This window comes from Crocuta crocuta, unplaced genomic scaffold, assembly GCF_008692635.1.
Source record: "Crocuta crocuta isolate KB4526 unplaced genomic scaffold, BGI_CrCroc_1.0 scaffold273, whole genome shotgun sequence".
In the NCBI taxonomy this organism is placed as follows: domain Eukaryota; kingdom Metazoa; phylum Chordata; class Mammalia; order Carnivora; family Hyaenidae; genus Crocuta; species Crocuta crocuta.
The window spans coordinates 1,771,603-1,791,793 of NW_027529425.1; the positions used below are offsets into that span (position 1 = coordinate 1,771,603).

At 45.1% G+C, this 20,191-nt stretch overlaps 1 protein-coding gene across 1 annotated transcript in view; it reads right to left on the reverse strand.

The window, feature by feature from the left end:
* Window positions 1-20,191, reverse strand: part of TRRAP (transformation/transcription domain associated protein) — a 108,172-nt gene that overhangs the window by 59,561 nt on the left and 28,420 nt on the right. Inside the window, 11 exon segments of the mRNA XM_077758829.1 lie at window positions 2,987-3,055; window positions 6,556-6,726; window positions 7,074-7,195; window positions 8,825-8,921; window positions 10,893-11,054; window positions 11,551-11,811; window positions 12,379-12,576; window positions 12,696-12,913; window positions 15,240-15,439; window positions 16,957-17,108; window positions 19,595-19,795. Coding sequence (XP_077614955.1) covers window positions 2,987-3,055; window positions 6,556-6,726; window positions 7,074-7,195; window positions 8,825-8,921; window positions 10,893-11,054; window positions 11,551-11,811; window positions 12,379-12,576; window positions 12,696-12,913; window positions 15,240-15,439; window positions 16,957-17,108; window positions 19,595-19,795 — 1,851 coding nt within the window.

Here is a 20,191-nt window from a genome sequence, read left to right on the forward strand (position 1 = left end):
GGGGGGGGGGGGTTGGAGGGGCAGGGAGGCTTTCAACTCCAGGCAGGCAAGCAGGCACTCAGGTGTGTGCAAGAAGACAGCACTCCTTCCACTCCCTAGCAGGGGTGATGTTCTTGGTGTAGTTTCCTCCCAAGAGGCTGTTAGATGTAGGAGTTCATACCACCATTATGAGAGCAAAACCCAGTTGAATCTTAAAACGGTGTTGACATATTGCAATTCTAACATACAGAAACCAGAGAACGTGGACTCTTGCTTTAAAACGTCCTAAAAGGAAACATGCGTGGCATCCGGACAGTTCACAGCAACGGTACTGATACAACTCCGCCACAGACAGACAATACGGCTCACTGCACTCCAAGGCACAACGCACTCCGTCCACCACAGAACCACAAATCACAGCAAAACCAAATACGACAACACCCCCTCCTGCGCCTCCACTGAGATTCTCACCTCTACCCCTTCCATGGCAGGCTGAACCAAAACAAAAATTACAGCATGAAAAAAGGCAACAAAAAGATAAAAAGAACAGAAAAGAAAATAAAATATAAACTGTTCTTCACAATGCAAGTCATAAACTGACTTTTAATAGGGTTGTTCTCACCTCAAACTGACAGAATGGAGACAAGGAACATCTCCCGCACTCGGAAATGCTTTCCTGAGGATGGGGAGGAAAATCATCTTTTTTTCTATTTATGTTATTTACATAAAAACTTCCCATATACTCATACACAGTAAGGATTATTGGGGGAAAACAAGACAGTAAAGACAATGATGAAAAAGCACACAATAATTAACAAATGCTCAACAGCAAAAAAGCACACCTTCCACCCTTCAGATGTCAAAACAGAGCCCTTCAGAGAGTGCAGAATGGAGCACATCCCTTCCTTAAACCAAATTTAAAAAGCAGGAATTTGGGAACCCTTGCCCAGGGGGAGAAACTGTCACACCCATCATATGCAAATGCATTTAGATGTCTGTTCCTGTCCAGAGTAAGTTTTTATGTGCAGCGCTGTCATTAAAGAACTTTTCTTTGTCTTTCCCAGCTGAAGCCAGGAGAGTGCCAGGTGGTTCAGCCCCATCAGCCGGGCATGGTGACACAGTCCCCACACCCAGAAGAACGCACAGGTACCTGGGTCACTTTGAGAAGTGAAGCCATAGCATGCCAGCACAGACACGGCTCCACAAACGGTTGTGAGCTCTCCCCTGGGGGTTTGATGCTCAAAGGGGAAACCTTCCTCAACTCAGTGCTAGTGCAAAGCTCTGATCCTCAGTGTACACCCAGCATTATAAACAGTCAACTACGGATATTTAACATGTCTTCAATTAGGGGTTCTCCATCATGCAATTATTATTTGGGGATTCAACCAAATGGAGACGAACTATGTTCTGAGATCCATTCCCAATCCTGAACAATAGCCATAAAAAATGATCAGAGTTCAAGAGCAAAAAGGCAGATTGGCCCTGGGCTGAGGCGACAAAACTGTGGGCAAGCTGCAGGTGGACCCCAGACACTGGCCTGAGGCCCCGCCTGCAGAGCTGGGTGTTCCCAGGCCCGTAGGGGAGCACGCTCCCAGGATGCAGTCACCATGTCTTCGCAGAAGCTGGAGAATTTCCCGACGCCCACAGCTCTGTCCCTGCCTGCTGCCCCATCCAACGAGCCCACTGAATGACTTGCTGTAAAGGTTTATGGAATCTTTCTGATCTAATGGAAGTAATTTACCCGCCCCTTACGTTTTTAAATGTTTATTCTAGAACTGTGTGCTTCAAGGAATTAACAGCTTACTATAAAACAAATATAAAAAAATTTAGAACAAAAATACCTAGCAGATGAGAGATGGGGAGGAACAAAAACAGAGGCACCCATACCTACTCCCAGGAGTTTAGGCTTTTAAAACCTGCTCTCCCCCATGAAGAATTCCTTCCTGATTTCCCCGTGTATACAGATAACAAACTTTCAAAGAGGCTGTGGTGGTAGTAACGCTCCTAGAAGTTCAGAATCCTGGTTTCGTTTTGCTTAGCTAGCTGTTTAGAAGCAGCAGGAATCAAGACTTACATAAACAAAACACCTTGACACAGAATGGTCAAAACAAAGCATAATAAAGCCAAAAAAAAAAAAAAAATCCAAGTTGGAATGAAACACAGCATCCAACAAACAGGCACAGAAGACAAAAAGCCACGTTGATTGCGCCTCTGAGGAGCGCTAGAATTCCCTCCTTAGGACACTGCCGTACACGTCACCAGGTGTGACAGGAACTTGGGGAAAACATGATCCTACCGATAGGAAAATCGTCAACTTAAAAAATATTTTAAAAGAATATTAACATATGTAAATTAGATTCAAAACAGCAAGAACCGTTATTTTTAAGAGCAAAGTCTTAGAATGACCAACATCAGACAAGTAAAAATATTTAAAGTATTTTTCCCTTAAAGCTGTAAAAATGTGTTTTGAAGTACTGGTCATTTGATTTTTGGCAAATAGCCGGGGTGGGGGGGTTTAGATCCATAAACATACAGGCCAGTACTGATGTGATCCTTTACTGCATTGCCCTTAATGTTTTAAGTCCTAAAATCTATACTTAGTTTTATGAGGCAATGATGATGGAAAGCAATGGAAAAACAACAGCTGAGGAATGCACCACCATGCAAACAGCAGCTGCCAAGAACAGTCTAGAAAATACACTTTAAGGCAAGACTAGTAGAATTAAAAGACTAACATTTCGAGCTTCCCAGAATTCTCATCAACAAAAACGTCATATTAAAGAGAACACGAGATTTTAAAGAAACATAAAAAGGAAGGTTCAATCATCCAGAAAAATAAGGGCAAAACGTAATGCTAGTAAAACATGTTTAGCAGGTTACATGGACAGTAATCACATAAACTAGATATCTGACCGGCATCTTAATTAAAAGTACTGCTCCGATACTAACACTGGAAACAGCAGTGCCGGGCACAGCTGCCCTTCCCAGAAACGAACAAGTCACTCACGTTTCCGTCGCTCCTCTGGCCCCCTTTATGGGTGAGGACCACCACTTCCATCCACTTTCGTAGATGTTGCTGTTGGAAAAAAACCCACATCTTTAGACATTTTTGCCTCACACAGGATCATTTCAATTCCACGCTATTCTTAGGTGAAAGTTCATACGTAACCATGAACTTCCATCATACTCAATGTGAGGATGGACGGCAGTATTCATGTTTGAAACAGCCCAACCACTGAACTAGAGAAGAGAACGACTGGCATTTGTGTCATGTTCTAGGAGCAGAAGGCTGCATTTACACTGGTAGAATGGAAACCGTCCCAAAACTTGGCCATTCCAACGTCGGGATTTTACTGCTGCCCTCTGGCTGCCATGTCCCTTCACCCTGTAGCTGTTCGAGAGAGCCTCAAAGAGCACCGGAGAGCGGGGCGCCAAGCTAGGCACCCAGTGGAGAAGGAACAAGCAGACATCATCCTTGAACAAGCAGACATTTCTCCGGTATCAGCGGGGAGAACAAGGTAAAATACACAGGTGCCTATCGTGGACAGTCATGGCAAGGGGCCGTCAAAGAGGAATAGGCATCAGCTACACAAGTGGGTCAAGGTCAGGGAGGGCCCTGCTGAGGCAGACACTCCAGAAGCACAAGGGAAGAGCACACCAGGCAACGAAAAGGAGAGACCAAGGGCCCGAAGCCACGAGCAGAAAGGCTGGCCGCTATGTCTGGCTGAGGAGCAGGGGGCACAAGGTGGGTGCGGGGGGTGGGCTGAGAGAGGAGCACAGATCCCATCTGGTCAGAGGCTGTACGAATTACAAATGGGAAGCAACTCCCTTCTGTGCAGAACAAGGGCCGTCTTATGAGCTAATAATAAGCCGCTGTGAGCTGCGCCAAGAGCACAAGGAGAGAGATCCACGAGCCCAGCGCGACTCTGGCCAGGCTTGCACATAGGGCAGCCAGCCTCCCAGTCACGGTGGCAGCCAACAGCCGGCAGGCAAGCACTCAGAGCCTACAGGCAAAACCACAAGAGCATCCGAATAACACAACCACCTTCACCCACACTGTCCAAACGTGTTCTTCAAACACTGATGCCCTGCAGGGAGTTAATTAGCTGTTTTAAAAAAAAAAGACTCCTGGGTAAAAGAGGCTTGGGGGCAGATGATGTAAATACATCTAACCCTTTAGGGCTAGTGCTCCCAAGAACAGGCACTGAGAAACACTAAAATACCTTCAAAGAAGCTAAATACACTAAGCTAACAATGTTCTACCAGTAAAACTCCTGGAAAAATATTAATCACCAAAATTTTCAAGGTTGTTTTCACGAATGCCCATCCTACACAGTAAGATGTCTTTGCTCGTATAATTATGCCAAGGACTTGAGCTATTAACCTCAAAAGTGGATCATACGCAGGAAGACAAAGGCTCAGCAATAGAACATGGCTCTGAAGAACATACATACAAACGTGTCCTTGACCAGCGCACCAGCCCTGCCTGAGAGCAGCGGGCATGGGCCCATCAGGAGACCTGAGCCAGAAATGCGAAAGCAGGGCAGGCACAGATCCAGGCTGGACCCCAGCGAGGTGGGCACCAGATGAGAATGACCGCACAAACAGCAGCTTCAGTCTTTCTTTATCCAAGTACATCAACACTCTCTGCTTCTAGAGAAATTTCAACCATTCTGAAAGCCGCTAAACAAACCATAAACACAAACCCACGGACTTGACTTTAGGGAGAAAGACTCCAGGCCTAAGTCAGAAACTACAGGCTGTAAGGTAGCACAGTCTCTTCAGACTGTTCTAAAAAATCTGAGTAATGACGTTCACTGAATGAATTCTCAGCTCACAGTGAATCTGAAGAATTCGACTGGCTGTAAAACCACCAATGGACCACAAACACGTCACTTCCTGCCGGCCTGCAAAGGCAGCAAGAGCGGACAGGTGCGAGGTAAGAGAGAACTGCTGAGACACTGAGAACACACGCACGGATCTCACGCACAAGAGCGCCGAGAGCTGTATGCAATGGGAGATAAAACGTGTATCTGATGTGCTCTCATTAGGAAGTGATACAACTTCATTTACTGGAACCACACCACTGGTAGGGGGTGTGTGTTACTCTTGGAAGCTTAACCGGAAAGAAGCTTCCAATTTGGAAAATGTATTTCCATGTAATACTCTGTTTCCCAGTTACATCCAATAGGGCAGCAGCTGCAATTTTTAGGACCAACCATAACGCTACCAATTCCCAGTCAGGGGTTTTGGTTATTGCTCATTGTTTCGGTGTCTGCAGATACGAAGAACCCACGGGTGTAGTAAAAAGCTGTGTGGTCCTCACACATCCATGTGTCTGCACCCCACACGCGCTACACCTGTACCAGTCTACTCACTCCTGTCTACGGCTGCGGAAAACCTGAGCCAAAACCAAAACGAGTACCTTCAATATCTCGAGATGGCTCAGTGGCCAAAGGCTACTTAAACAGAAGCAGGCCAAGTACGTGCACGTTTGCAGTAACGTACCATGAAAGCCTAAGTCATTTATAATCGTCTACTTTCCAGGAGCAAAACTGAATGCCTAAGAAAGTTAACAGCTGAACCTCATTCTTCTACTTATGCTTCAAATTTAAACACTGTCAAATAGGTATTTTATTTGCATAATTGTTTCCTTGGTAGTCCTAAAACTCCAAAATACTTCTAAAAGTCCTTACACGTTTCACTACATCACTGTCTATATAACAGCCAAAGAGTGGGAAGAGCTTAGAGTTCATTAGCAGGGGAGAGTGGAACATAAGGCACATCCCCAGAAGGGAGCAGAAAGAAGCACTTCATGGTCTCATCTGAAATGGTGAGTGGTAAAGTAACAACTGTGTGTACATTGTGCTTCCTTTTGAGGGAAACCAAAGAATGTACCTATGTCCTCTATTAGGAATGTACATCTCTAAGGGACACACAGGAACCTAAGGGGGGCCGCTGGAGGACGGGAGCGGGGCGGGGTGGGGGAGGACTTTCACAGTACCCCTTTCTTGTTTTCTTTTTCATGTCTACTTTTTTAAAAAAGCTTTTAGTGTTTATTTTTGAAAGAGAGAGAGGGAGAGAGAGCGCGATTAGGGTAGGAGCAGAGAGAGGGAGACACAGAATCCCAAGTAGGCTCCAGGCTCTGAGCTGGAACTCATGAACTGCGAGATCATGACCTGAGCTGCCTAACCAACTGAGCCACCCATGTGCCCCTATTTATTTGTCTTTGAGAGAAAGAGAGAACACACATACATGCAAGCAGGTGAGGGGCAGAGAGAGAAGGAGAGTGAAAACCAAGAAGGCTCTGCACTGTCAGTGTGGATCCCAACACGGGGCTCAAACTCACGAACGGTGAGATCACAACCTGAGCTGAAATCAAGAGTTGGATGCTCAACGAACTGAGTCATCCAGACACCTCTCCCCCTTCGTTCTTTTTGAATTTTAAACTATATACATATTATATATACATATACATATAAAACATACACACACACATACACACATAACTTACTTAAAAAAATAATTTAAAATTTTCGGCTGATTAGAGAGTATGTTCAAATGCATTTGGCTTACCATCATCTGATCACAAAATTTATCATTGAAGGAGTTTGGGAAGAGCCTGGTAACTGAAGTGAGACGATTCACGACATTCAGCGTCAAGCTTCGATAATCCCCCAGCATCATCAACAAAGGCCGCATATGTGTATGGATTTGATCCACTTCTATGGTAGCACCTTCCAAAAACTGTTTAAAAAAAAAAAAGGTTATGTAGGAAAACAACAGCTAACAGCTAACAGAATATACTTTAAAACAGAATGAGTTCATTCAGCTCTAGCAGCAAGTGGGTGTTTCCTGGAAGATGAAATACTAATCATATACATCCTGGAAGTTTATGGTGAAATGAACAAGACTACCCATTACTATCTAATATTTTAAAACGCTCAGCAGGACCATGAAACAAGCAGAGACATTATCAGAGTGCAGTGTATTCGAACCAGAAAGACTTCTGGGCACACAAACAAGGTGAACAGGAAGACCCTGAAGGCAGAACTCACACCTGCATGGGCGCATACACACGTGCACTCACTCACCTTTCTCATACAGGCTTCTCCGGCCTCCTGCAGCTCACTATTTGTAGAATTCAGGGCCTTGAAGAGCGCAGCGATGATCTTCTCCCTGGACTGAGGAAGGTAATTGCAGGCAGCAAGTGCATCTTTAGGGAGAGAGATCAATACAATTTCATTATTACGCTGAAAATTATACACATAATTTCCTTATCTAAAGGCTCTTACCAACCAACACAAACTATGAATCACTGAACCACCTCCCAAGTATCTGGCCTCAAGAAAGACAAAGCAATACATGGTCTTCTAACTCATGTACACGGTCAGGGTTATCTATTTTAGTATATGTGCTGCCGAAGCGAGCACTTTGGTCAGGGTTATCTAAAAGGGAAGTCAACAGCCTGTCAGAAAGGCCATGATAAATATTACCCAGACTAGATAAAGGGCTAGAGATAGATAAAGGGCTGGAGAGAGAAAAGAGGGGGGTGTCCACTGACACCCCTTCCCCCATGCTCATAGGGGGTGAGAGCATGGCTGAGTGTGAGCAGACGCATGCTGAACTGACAGAGAGCTGGCCTTGAACTCTAGTGGTGAAAGGAACACACACACACACACACACACACACACACACACACACACACAGTCTGGCTTCTCTTCCACTGTCCATGCCTAATCAGGTAGCCTCCTCCCATCTTGGGGAGTTCAAGGCTTTGAAAATGCAAATATTCATAGAAAAGGGAACACACATCAATCCCATATGTTAGTTGAGAGATAACATCCAAGAATAATGCCTGTTATTAGCCAACAGGAAAGCATGAGAAGAAAGGAATCTCAACAGAAGACGCCGCCGCCCCCACTCCCACGGGCTGTGTCTTGCACACCCCAGCCCCTTGCTCAAGGGCAGATATTATGGTCTGCGTCTTAGCTCCTCTACCTCTAACTCAAGGAAGATTCTGGCAATGTTTTATTAAGAGTATAAAACCCAACAAAGCAAGAGACAAAGTCAAGTAAAAAAAAAACCTCATACTTGGTATTTACATACCAAAAAAAAAAAAAAGTGGGGGACCATGCTTCTAAGTCAGAATTCAAATGAGTAAAAACTCAATAGTGTAACTGATGTTCCTCATGAGACCCTAGAGGTGGCAGGATTCTCAAATGCTATGAAGCCACTATGAAGCCTACAAAGGCTGTAGTAGATCTTACTGTATACTCTGATTGGGGCGAAAACAGCAATATACAAATGCTATGACACCTCTCTTAAACCAGAATATTGGAGTCATAAAAGAACTACAGCATAAAGAGTTAATCATTATAGAGTAAAATGCATCATTTATTAGAGTAAAAAAACTGTTTAAATCCCAACAATCGATATAATCTCTTGACATCTCATGTAGCTTCACAAATACACAAACACGTTTTTTTATCTCACCTTAAAAAGACAAAAAACAAAAAACCCAAAACACCCAAGGAAAAATAAAATAAAAACAGAGAAGGCAAACCATAACAGATTCTTAAATACAGAGAACTGGGGGTTACTGGAGGGGCGGGAGCTGGGGGATGGGCTAAATGGGTGATGGGCAGTAAAGGAGGGCACTTGGGAGGAGCACTGGGTGCTGTATGTGAGTGATCAATCACTGGGCTCTACTCCTGAAACCAATACCACACTGTATGTTAACTAACTTGAATTTAAATAGATAAATTATACAAAACAAAAAGCCACTGCCTCCCTGCACCTTCATACCCATGACTTGTTTCAGACTTAATTTACATTAACTTACTTAATGCTGCAATTCGCAAAGGTACGAGTGACGGAAGGCTTTTATAACAAGGCAGCTTCGTTAAAGCTGAGTCTTCAGCCTCACACAAATTTAACAGCTGTAAAAGATAAAATAATTTAATTTCGCCTGCTCTTCCTGTCAAGACACAATAACCTTGAAAATAACAGAACACTGCAACCTTACACACACACAATTAACAAACGAAATTCAAATCCTAGAAAACTTAATACCAAATGGGACTGAGCTTCCTTCTAAAGCAAACTCAGTCAATCTCAGTAGTGAAGTAATAAGTTTTGAGACATTTTCTTACCCACTCTGATACTGTAACATTTTTTGTCTACACAGGGGATCACTTTAACTGCCAATATCCTGGTGGCGGGTACATCTCCCTCCTTATTCAGGGCTGCTTCCCAATGCCGTGGGCTAGTGCTTAACAAATGTGTGTTCAATAATTCAATATTTGAATGGTGATACTCTTTCCCCTCCCCAAGTACAGAAAAGTACATAAGGAAAGAAGTTGAAAGTCACTGGGAATACCATAGCTCAGAGATTGCTATAGCTGTGCTTATGGACACTTTATCATACCCCAGTATACATCTATATATCCAATACCTAAGATATCACATATGTTGTTCTATTCCTATTTTCCATTTGTATTTACATCTTGGAAAGACAGAATTAGCTTTACCATTTCTTTCTCCTTGAAAGATTCCTACCTAGTAAAACATTTAAAACAGCAAAAAAGGACATATAGTAAGAAGCCTTTCAAGCCACCACCGTATTCCACTCCACCATGACTACTCCCCTATACAAAACACTCGTGTGCACACACACGTACAGACAACTGCATCTGTATCTACATCCAGACAGAGTGAGTTTGGAACATGACATGTACCAGAGTCACCTGGGAAGCTGGGGGAAGCTGGTAGATGGTCTGATCCCAAACTTCCAGGAAGAGGACTCCAAGATCTATTTTTCAAAAGATCCTTACATGTTTTGATGCAGCTAGTGCACTATTAGTACTTGGAAAACCAGGTGCATTCCCAGAGATTTATCTCCCAGCACTACCAGGATCTGGTCTCAAGCTCAGTGAGGAATTTTCCACATGGGTTAAAACACATCCACCTGGATCCACCAAAGGGAAACTTCCTCCCATTCTCTCTTAGAACCTTGGCCAGGTCATATAAGCAAGGCCTCTAATGCAAGGGACATTAATGAGGTATAAAAGAGCAAAGCTAGACCACGGGATCATACGCTCCTACATCCAAGCAAATACATAGGACTTAAAAACTCAAGAGGCAAAGTTTTCATACCTAGATATTCATTCAAACTTAGTGTGGATCGGGAAAAACTTATTTCCTTACAACTTTTGCTTCAGTTTACTCTGACAATGCCTCCACAGTATGATTCAGGTTTTTACAAAAATTTCACATGGAGACTGATCCCCAGACCATTATTGTATTCTAAGAATGCTTAGAGTTTGACTGTATCTACAGTTTGATTTGTTTCTAACATCACCCCATGCCGGGATGGTTACAGAAACAAATGTTCGTAAGATGCTATCTGCCACTGCCCAGGATGAGCATAGTCAGCATCTGTATCTCACGGAGTGCTGTCAGAGCCAAGTACAGGCTTTCCTGCTAAGTCAGTCAGTCTCCACAGCGCACGGCACACTCTTAGTGATGAATAAATTCAATACACTGGCACTTGCTTTGAGCCAGCCTTACTCTGGGCACCAGCTGGTGACGGTGATCAAAGCAGGTGGTACAACCTTCTCTAGATGACATCTTCAAGGCCCTGGAGAGCAAGGTTCCTCGCGGAGGGCTCACACAGTTAGAAGTACTCGGAAAACAGCTACACGTGGTTGAACGTCTCTGGTCGCCAGGCCCACCTTCCATCACGTACCTGTGCGCCGTGCTGTGCCAGGTTGTGGCTGGTTACCCATGGTCACCACCTGTGCCTCCTCTGAATGCTGCCTGCCCAGTCTTTGCACACATAGGCCACCAGACATGTGTCATCACTATCCACACGCCATCACCATCCACAGCACGCCGTACCACCCCCCTACCTCTGTGTAGAACACCTTATGCTCCACCACGTTGAGGTCCATTGTGAAGAGCCTGGGCTGCAGCGTTGTGCAAAATGTGTTCCCCTCCATCAGGCCAATCTGTGCGTTGGCAGGCTGGTGTCTGAGCAAATGCTTCTTCGGCGGGACCATATCCTGAAGGACCTGGGAGAGGAAAGGAGGAAGCACTACTGCCCAGCCATCCCTAAAAGGTAAACCCTGCTCCTCACAGTACTCTAAAATAACTACCAATTTGAAAACTGAGAGACAGAAAGTTATTACGGACATCCTTCAGGTAGGGAATAGGGGGAGGGCTCCACGTATGAAAACTGGACCACAGACAGTTACGTGTCAATATACTGAACTCCTAACTCTCCAGAGTCACCGCTCTTAAAACAGAGCAAGCAGATCGTGCTCGAGACCCAGGAAGCCAGTCCTCTGTTCTCGTGACACCGACAACTACGAATACAGCCCCTGATACAAGCACAGTGCTTTCTGCCCGAGGTCAAAGAGAGCACATCTAGTTGCACTTTGTGAGGTGGACACATAACTGCAAATTATACATCACCTTCAAGTCATATTTGAAGGAAAACGGTCTCAAACGTTTTGCTCAACAAACGTTTTGCTCAAATTATCCTAATTCCAGTGATGGTAATCTCACCTCTTTATGGGGCTCCATGATGACGGTCACACTTTTCCCAGTGACCTGGGCTAAGACCTGCAGGGAATGCATGGCCTGCTTTCTCACAGTGGAATTTGGAGAGGTGACTTCTCGAACCAAGTCATGGGTCACGTGGTGAAAGGACTTCTCCTGAGCTGCCACGATCTCTTCGGCTCTCTCTTCATCTTTTAAAGGGGTTGCACACCTCATCAGAAGCTGCTCCAGGGTGGTCTTTGCCATGGCAACTGCCCCATTGGAAACCTGCAGGCCAGGGACTCCTCAGAATGAGCACCCACACCCCTCACACCAGCTCGTTTAACAAGACTACGGCATAAGCCCCATTCAGTGCTTCTGGGCCTAAATCACCGTCCCAGAATTCCCATATGTCACTCAGAAAAGAAAATGCAGATCTAGACACATTCCTTGTATTTACAAAACAGATGAGCTGGCAATGCCCACTGTATTCTGTTTGTCCGAGTTACACCTGCACACAGGTTCAGAAAAATGCAACTTCTACAGAAACTCCCGCAGCACCAGCACTACTTAGCTCCATGGCCAGAGTGAGAAGTATTGTTCCCCTTCACAGATAGATATATCGTGTTATGTACTCTGGCCTGTAACTATTCCTCAGTAAGGCAGACAGATAGTTAGACAACCAGGTAAAGCCTATGGCGGTTCCGACCTGTCCTTTTATTAAAGATGCTGTAACGAAATCTACGCTTCTAGGAGGGCACCTTTCTAGAACTGCCTCATACTAATACTAACTATTCTCTAGGCCAATCAGTTTCTGGAACATCTTGGTTAGGTTTGGGACCATCCACTACCTACCTCTCCGGTCAAGTCCATCATGACAAAGAGAAGCGCTTTGAGGAACGTCTGCTGGTTCTGGAGAACCCAAGTGAGAGGCAGCCGCTCCATGAGAAACTTAATGGACACCACACCCCCCAGCTTTGCATACCAGGCCTGCTCATAACAGCACGCACATAAGCGTTCTACGATGTAAGAAAACAGAGGCAGCTGACACGCCTGGGGAGAAAAACACAAACCATCATGTTACTGCAACTCTTAAACCGCCGGTCTCCAGAATGACTACCCACAGGGACTAACACCCCCAAGACAAAAGATCCTCCTCAGTCTTTCCTTACCCTCTCCTTTGAGCCCAGGATGATACTTGCAACATCAAATATCACAGCTAGCGCCACCTCCCCAATCTTGCAAAGTTCCTTTTCCTCATATGCCATGCAAATAGCTATTGCATCAATAAGGACCAAGGGATCCATTCCTTTCGACCCATTTTCTTCGCTGTGAAACATGGCTGTGCTGGGCTGGCTGCCCACCTGGTAGCAAGGTAGCAAGAAAGGACCTGAAAGAGAGACCGTGGACACGGGAGAAAGTTGAGGTTATTTACATGGACATTCTTGTCCCTCAAATGGCAGAACTACCTCATTAAAAAAAAAAAAAACTGGGGGCGCCTAGGTGGTTCAGTCGGTTAAGTGTCCGACTTCAGCTCAGGTCATTATCTTGCAGTTTGTGGGTTAGAGCCCTGCATCAGGTTCTGTGCTGGCAGCTCAGAGCCTGGAGCCTGTTTCAGATTCTGTGTCTCCCTCTCTCTCTACTCCTCCCCTGCTCATGCTCTGTCTCTGTCTCAAAAATTAAAAATTAAAAAAAATTTTTTAAGAACTATAAAAAGAGAGAGAGATAAAATGTGTGTACATGCAAGCAGGGAAGGGACAGAGAGGGAGGGAGAGAATCCCAAGCAAGCTCTGCACTCTCAGCAGAGCCTGATGCAAGGTTCAAGCTCACAACAGTGAGATCATGACCTGAGCCAAGATCATGAGTCAGATGCTTAACTGAGCCACCCAGGAACCCCTAAAATTTTTTTAAGTTTATGTTTTTAGTAATTTCTGCACCCAACATGGGGCTTGAACTCATGAGCCTGAAGATCAAGAACTGCATACTCTATCAACTCTACCAGCTAGGTGCCCCTAAAATACCTCATTTTCAAATTAGAGGTCAGGAGCTCAGCAAAAGCCAGAACTGGTACTTTCTTTTTTTAAATTTTTAATTAATAATGTATTTTTTAATTTACATCCAAGTTAGTTAGCATATGGTGAAACAATGATTTCAGGAGTAGATTCCTTAATGCTCCTTACCCGCTTAGCCCATCCCCACTCCCATAACCCCTCCAGCAACCCTCTGTGTGTCCTCCATAGTTAAGAGTCTCTTATGTTTTGTCCCCCTCCCTGTTTTTATATTATTTTTGTTTCCCTTCCCTTGTGTTCATCTGTTTTGTATCTTAAAGTCTTCATATGAGTGAAGTCATATATTTGTCTTTCTCCTAATTTGCCAGCGCTGGTACTTTAGACCAACTTCTGTTAAACTGCAACTATTTGTAAACTAAGTGGTCTAATTCACACTAAGGCGATTTTTCTGAAATTTTTCCATTATAAATGATATTCTTTTCAGATTTTCTCAGTCATAATTCAAAAATGAATTAGTTTAAAATGATAACCACAATCAGGTACCTTGTTTTAAAATATTAGGGATGCCTGGATGCTCAGTCGGTGAAGCATCCGACTTTGGCTCAGCCCTGTGTCGGGCTCTGTGCTGACAGCTCAGAGCCTGGAGCCTGCTTTGGATTCTGGGTCTCCCTCTCTCTCTGCCCCTCCCCAACTCACGCTCTCTCTCAAAAATAAAATATTAAAAAAAAAATTAACAATCACTGAACAGACCAAGGAACACAGCAAAGAAATGACTATGGGCTATGCTCTGGACTTCCTGACATACAAATAATAATTAAAAAGCAACTTGGGCCTGACACTCAAGACACACAGAAAATAATCTGCTATTAATTAACGCCTTAGAGGCACCCAGCAAGATAGGCATTATCAAGCAGCCTACAGGTCTCCTGGGAAAGACAGTTAATAGGGACACTGAGAAATGATCTAAGATAAACCATACAGCACTGACTATCCAGGCCAAGAAGGCCAAGGAGAGATATATAAGAGGGAAAGTTCTAGATATTCTGTGGTGTTCAGAGAAAGCTGCCTGGCCGCTCTGGAGAGTGAGGAGCTTTGGGAACACCTGCCCAGTGCTGGTCTGGGAGGAGCTGCAGAAGCCGGGAGTAAGTGTCCAGAAACTTAGTAACTGACAGTGTCAGGGCATTTTTACTGCCTTCTGCAAAAGCACCATCTGGATGGATTAGGAAGAGAAGTAAAGAGACAAACAAAAGTGGCCCATCCCCATCCAGAGCCTGAGGGCCTCAAAGCAGAGGAGGGGTAGCAGGGAGCCGAGACAAGTATGGAGACTTGGGGGAGCAGGCTGACAGCTGGAGGGCAGAGAGGGGAGGCTGGGCCTCAGAAAACAACACAAGAGGAGACAGGCGACAAGGGGGACCAGAAACTGTTTAATACGCAGAGTGCCCCCAAAGTATTCCGCCCCCATTTTCATGAAAAACAAAGGGTCAAAGTATTAAATGGGCACATTTTACAAATGAAACGTGGTCACCATTTTTAAGTTAATGCTGCACCCATCAATGAAATACCAATTATCCCGCAATAAGTGGGGATTAAAAAACAAAAGCCAAAAATCAACCAGCCGAACTGCTTCTCTGAAACACTACGATGTCCTGGTGGAGCTTGGGAAGCAGCCCAGGGAAGTCACATGAGCACTTGTGCTGCCCCACTCACCGCACTGCTGGGCAACTGCCACCATCGTGTAGTGGCGGATCAAGCTGGCGACAAAGGGCAGTGCGCTGGGCCGGAGATCCTTGATGACAGCAGACATGAATGCCCCAGTCAGGGCCTGTTCAAACGTCTTCCGAGCTGGAGTGTCCTGTGCTTTGTAGCGATGTGATATGATGACATTAGGGATGGTCTTTTCTGTAAAGCTAAAAGACAAAATTGGATCCATCATCACAACACCCAAGTCCTGACCTGATGATGTCACCAGCACTTTTTTTAATTTGATTTTCAACCTGCCAACCTTCCTCTTATTCAGACAGGCCCAAGTGCATTCATTTCTCTGCTCTAATTCTAGCAACACCTGGAATGAATTCTAGCAACAGGATGGATTTCACCACTATAACCAGCAGTTCAAGAGATATCAAGTGTGTTCTACCTAATATGAGCACACAGGAGGAATCAGAGCAAAATCACAACGTGGCAACAGACTTAGTATCTTGATAGGTTTTTAAAGGAAGTGTATGTTTGACTTCAGTCTTTTATAACTAAGTAAGCCAAATTCTAAGAAATAAACCAATCAATCATTTGGGGTGCCTGGGTGGCTCAGTCAGTTAAGTGACCGACTGTGGCCTAGGTCATGATCTTGCCATTCAAAGTTCAAGACCTGCACTGGGCTCTGTGCTGACAGCTCAGAGCATGAAGCCTATTTCAGATTCTGTGTCTCCCTCTCTCTCTGCTGCTCCCCCACTTGCGTGCATGCGCGCACACTCTCTCGCTCTCAAAAATAAACATTAAAAAAAAAGATAGAAAGGAACCCATTAACAATCAAATACAAATTAAAATTCTTGAAGGTATATACTTATTATAGATTGAACAAACACCCTGCCAAGGTGCCTGGGTAGCTCAGTCTTAAGCATCCAACTTCAGCTCAGGTCATGATCTCATGGTTCATGGGTTTGTGCCCTGCACTGAGTTCTATGCTGACAGCTCAGAGCCTGGAGCCTGCTTAAGATTCTGTGTCTCCCTCGCTCTCTGCCCCTTCCCCACTAGCACTCTGCCTTTCTCTCTCTGAAAAATAAACATTAAAAAAAAAAAAGAAAGAAAAGAAAGGAAAAGAAAAAAAAAAATCACCATGGGAACTGAATCGGACCTGGCTAGGGGCCTCACTGACCGCACATGGACCACCCATCACCGATGCTCTGAGAAACATGTAAATACAGAGCAGAAGTCCCTTCCCTAAAATATGTAACACAGAAAGATAACTCAGACACCTGATCACAAAACACCACCACCTAAGGGCCATAGCCTTAACTGATTAGAACAAAACATAAATACCACATGACAAGCATTTGGGGAATGAAGGGTCACCATGGACCAGAAAAGCAAAAGATCCACTGAATGTCTATCACATCTCTGGCGCTATGGATATAATGGTACATAACAGGTCAGAAAAGGACAAGACCCTTACTTCCTGAAGCTGACGACTTCAGGAGGCAACAATCAGAGAGACTCTGAATTTGTGGTAAATTCAAATCCTCAAGCACCCAGTTTCTCCTCTTCATTTTCTCTAAAAGCCCAGAGAAGCATCACGAGTCAGATCACAGGCCGATTTCCCGACCTGACGGAGCAAAGTCCTAGCACCACGGAGACCCTAGGAGGCGCTCTCCACCCTACATCCTGACGGAAGACGCACCACCCACAGAGAACCACGTCCCCAACATACTTAGGGTGTGCGAGAAGCTGGTAGAGGGCGTGCTTATTGTCTTCTAGACTCATCATTGCTACAAGGAAACACCTGATCACCTCCCATGCCTGCCTCCGGTAGTAGGGCTCGGTGTTGGCACTCTTCAGGCAGTCCAGAGCGGTTTCGATGGCCTACAGCAAAGAAACACAACAATCATAGTTTATGCAGAAATTACAGGACTACAAAATCCTCTCTTTAGAAGGTAAAAGAGCTTTATTTCTTCAGAAAACCTACACAGCTACATATACATTTTATCCTGTTCAATTAGGCTGACCAGGAAGGCGGGGGAAGCATAATCACAAACAAACAAACAAAAAAATCACGAGAAGTCTTTAACAGCTAAGAGATTAGCCTTACTGACAATTCTATAGCTGTAAATCCTGTTAAGTGGAAGAAGTGATGGGTGTTAAAGATGAAAGACTCATCTAGGCTGTGTATAAGGAAGCAGAGGGGGCCGACAGGGACAGCAGCCCTGCCCTGCACACTCACACACGGTCACAAAGAGCATGACAGGTCCTCGCTGTCATGCCCGAGCCCGGGGGCACTGCAGCACCGTCCCTCCTTCCACTGCTCCACCCTGGTCGCCAACAGGTAACAAATCATGTGGGGACTATTTCAAAAGTGGTAAGAATCAATGTAAACTTTGAGCCAACTGGCTGCCAAAGGAATAGAGCATTGTAACATGTGCCACAGGCAGGATTATTTTAGCGGGAATTCGCTAGCCCTTGTCTTGGCCATGAGCTCATCTCCTTGGCCCTGGCAGCCCCTCCAGCTGTGTGGGGTGCTGTGTGCCCTTGGCCACCACCTCCAAGGAGGCCGGCCCCTCACACACCCAACGTCTGTGGGGAAGTCCAGGAAGATGCGGGAGCCTATTTCAAAACTTGGTTTCTTCTCTGGGGGAGAAATTATGTCTAAAGAGATTTTCCTGTTCTGCTTAGTCTATGCAGAGGTCAATGAAAGTCAGAGACCTTAGTTTTCACGACTAGTAACCATGCCACTGACAAGGCTGAAGCCAACAGTCCTGGGTTAAGAAATTACCTGAACTGTGTGAACATGCTACAGACACAGGATGTTCACTACAGAAACTTGGAATGTAAAGACAGCATTTTAGCTGTGTTCTTAGGAGGAAACTAGTTTTTATTTGGCAAATATTTTTATTAAGGTTTGGGCGAGAAGCTGGGGTTGTGTCTCTCCCTAAGGTCTGGAGAGGACACCCATCTATGGGCTGGGAGAGGGTCTGGGACAATGCATGTGCTTGAGAAGTGGGGGGGACAAGAAACAGAGAGGATGATGGAAGAGAACCTCAGAGGGACATTTATTCACGATAGGCATCGTTCCTCCCAGATGTTTAATAAAGCCTGATTTAAAAAAAAAAAATCACAGAACTCACTACGTGGGTAAGCTTTATATACAGAGAAGTGAAAAGGCAGAGACCTATGCTATGACACAAACAGGACACATAGCCCTGAGCAAAGGGAGGGCTTTGAGTGGCTCCAGGCCATGGAATGCTGGCCTAAAACCAGATCTGCAAGGAGTTCAGGAATCCAGGTGGCATCTGGCTTACTGAAACGGCAGGGTGACTCAGATGCACGCAAAGGCCTACTCTAACACCCTTTAAAAAAAAATAGCTGGTACAGGGCGCCTGGGTGGCTCAGTCAGGCGAGTGTCTGACTTCGGCTCAGGTTATGATCTCAGTTTAATATGTGAGTTCGAGCCCCACATCAGGCTTGTGGAGCCCACCTCAGATTCCCTGTCCTCCTCTCTCTGCCCCTCCCCCACTTGCAAGCTCTCTCTCAAAAATAAATAAATTAAAAAAAACACCCAGTATGTAATGACTAGATAAACATTCTGAAAAGACATGGTAACAAAAGTTATAACACAAAGCTGGAAGGCGGCTGGCTCTACGAGGGGGAAAGTCAACCTCAACAATGTATATCATGATCAAGTGAACCAACATGCACGGGACAAAGGACCAGGGGGGCTCAATGAGGTGACAGGGGAACAGTGAGAGTAGCAGAGTGGACACTCTGGCAAGAAGCTGGGCACACTGCCCGTTTTCCCCCAATGAGACAGGAGTTCTACGTGGCAGAGAGAGGCCACAGAGCTGTCCGCAGAGGGCTCAGGGGCCAGGAGAGCAAGCAGATGCTACGTCTGGACAGAGAAGGGGGCAGTAGGTGCTCAGGAGTGACACATATGGGACAGACCAAGTTCAATGAAAGGATGGGCTGGGCATCCTCGTCTCCTGCTCCATCAGAAAGGAGGAAACTGCTCAAGGGTCCAGAGTTCTTGGGGAAGTACACCCCAACTGGCCTCCTGGTGTTAGGAAAGCCCCCTCGCTGCCCAAGCTGCTCCCCCAAAACATTTTGTCCCTTGAGCTAGAAATTTCCTCCCAAAGGGCACCGGGCTGGCTCAGTGCGCAGAGTGTGTGACTCGATCTCAGGGCTGTGAGGTAGAGCCCCACGTTGGGTACAGAGGTGACTTAGAAACCAAATTGTAAAAAAGAAATTCCCTCCCAAGAAAGTACATATTTTATTTACATATTTTCAAACAGAAATTCGCTTTCTTAAAATGAAATGTATAGTATCTTTGAGAAGCTCCTGCAGACTTCCAAATTTACCTTCTCCATTGGGAGCTGAAGAGATGCTTTACAATCGGAAAATTCCACTGTGATACTAGGGCCTTGAACCTCAGTCACAACATAGTGCAGCTTCTGGGACTCCTTCAACATCTTCCTGTTACTGCCACCAAACTTACCAAGTACACGATAGGCCACGTGAGAAATGCTATCAGCAGGATTGCGTAAAGTGCGCCATAAAGCCTGAAACCCAAGAACTTTGATTAAAATCCTTGCAAGGCAATGCATTCCCATGGTTCACAAGTCAAAATTCACAAGTTATAGAAGACCATACAGCAAAAATTCTTCCTCCCATCTCTGTTCCCTAGACGCACATTTCCCCTTACTGGGAGAAGCCAATGTTATTAGTCTTATGTATCCTTCCGGAAAAACTCTGTCTTTAAAAGAAAATGCAGATACAAACATAAATGTTCTTCTGTGCTTGGGAAACACAAGCAGTAGCATACGATAAATATCGCAGAGCTCAAAAGCAAGAAAACTAAGCAATATATCATCTAAGCATATATACAAAATGGGATCCGAAGAAGCATGGAGGGAAATGCTCTTTACTGTTAAAGTTCTTGTCCTGGATTTGATAGT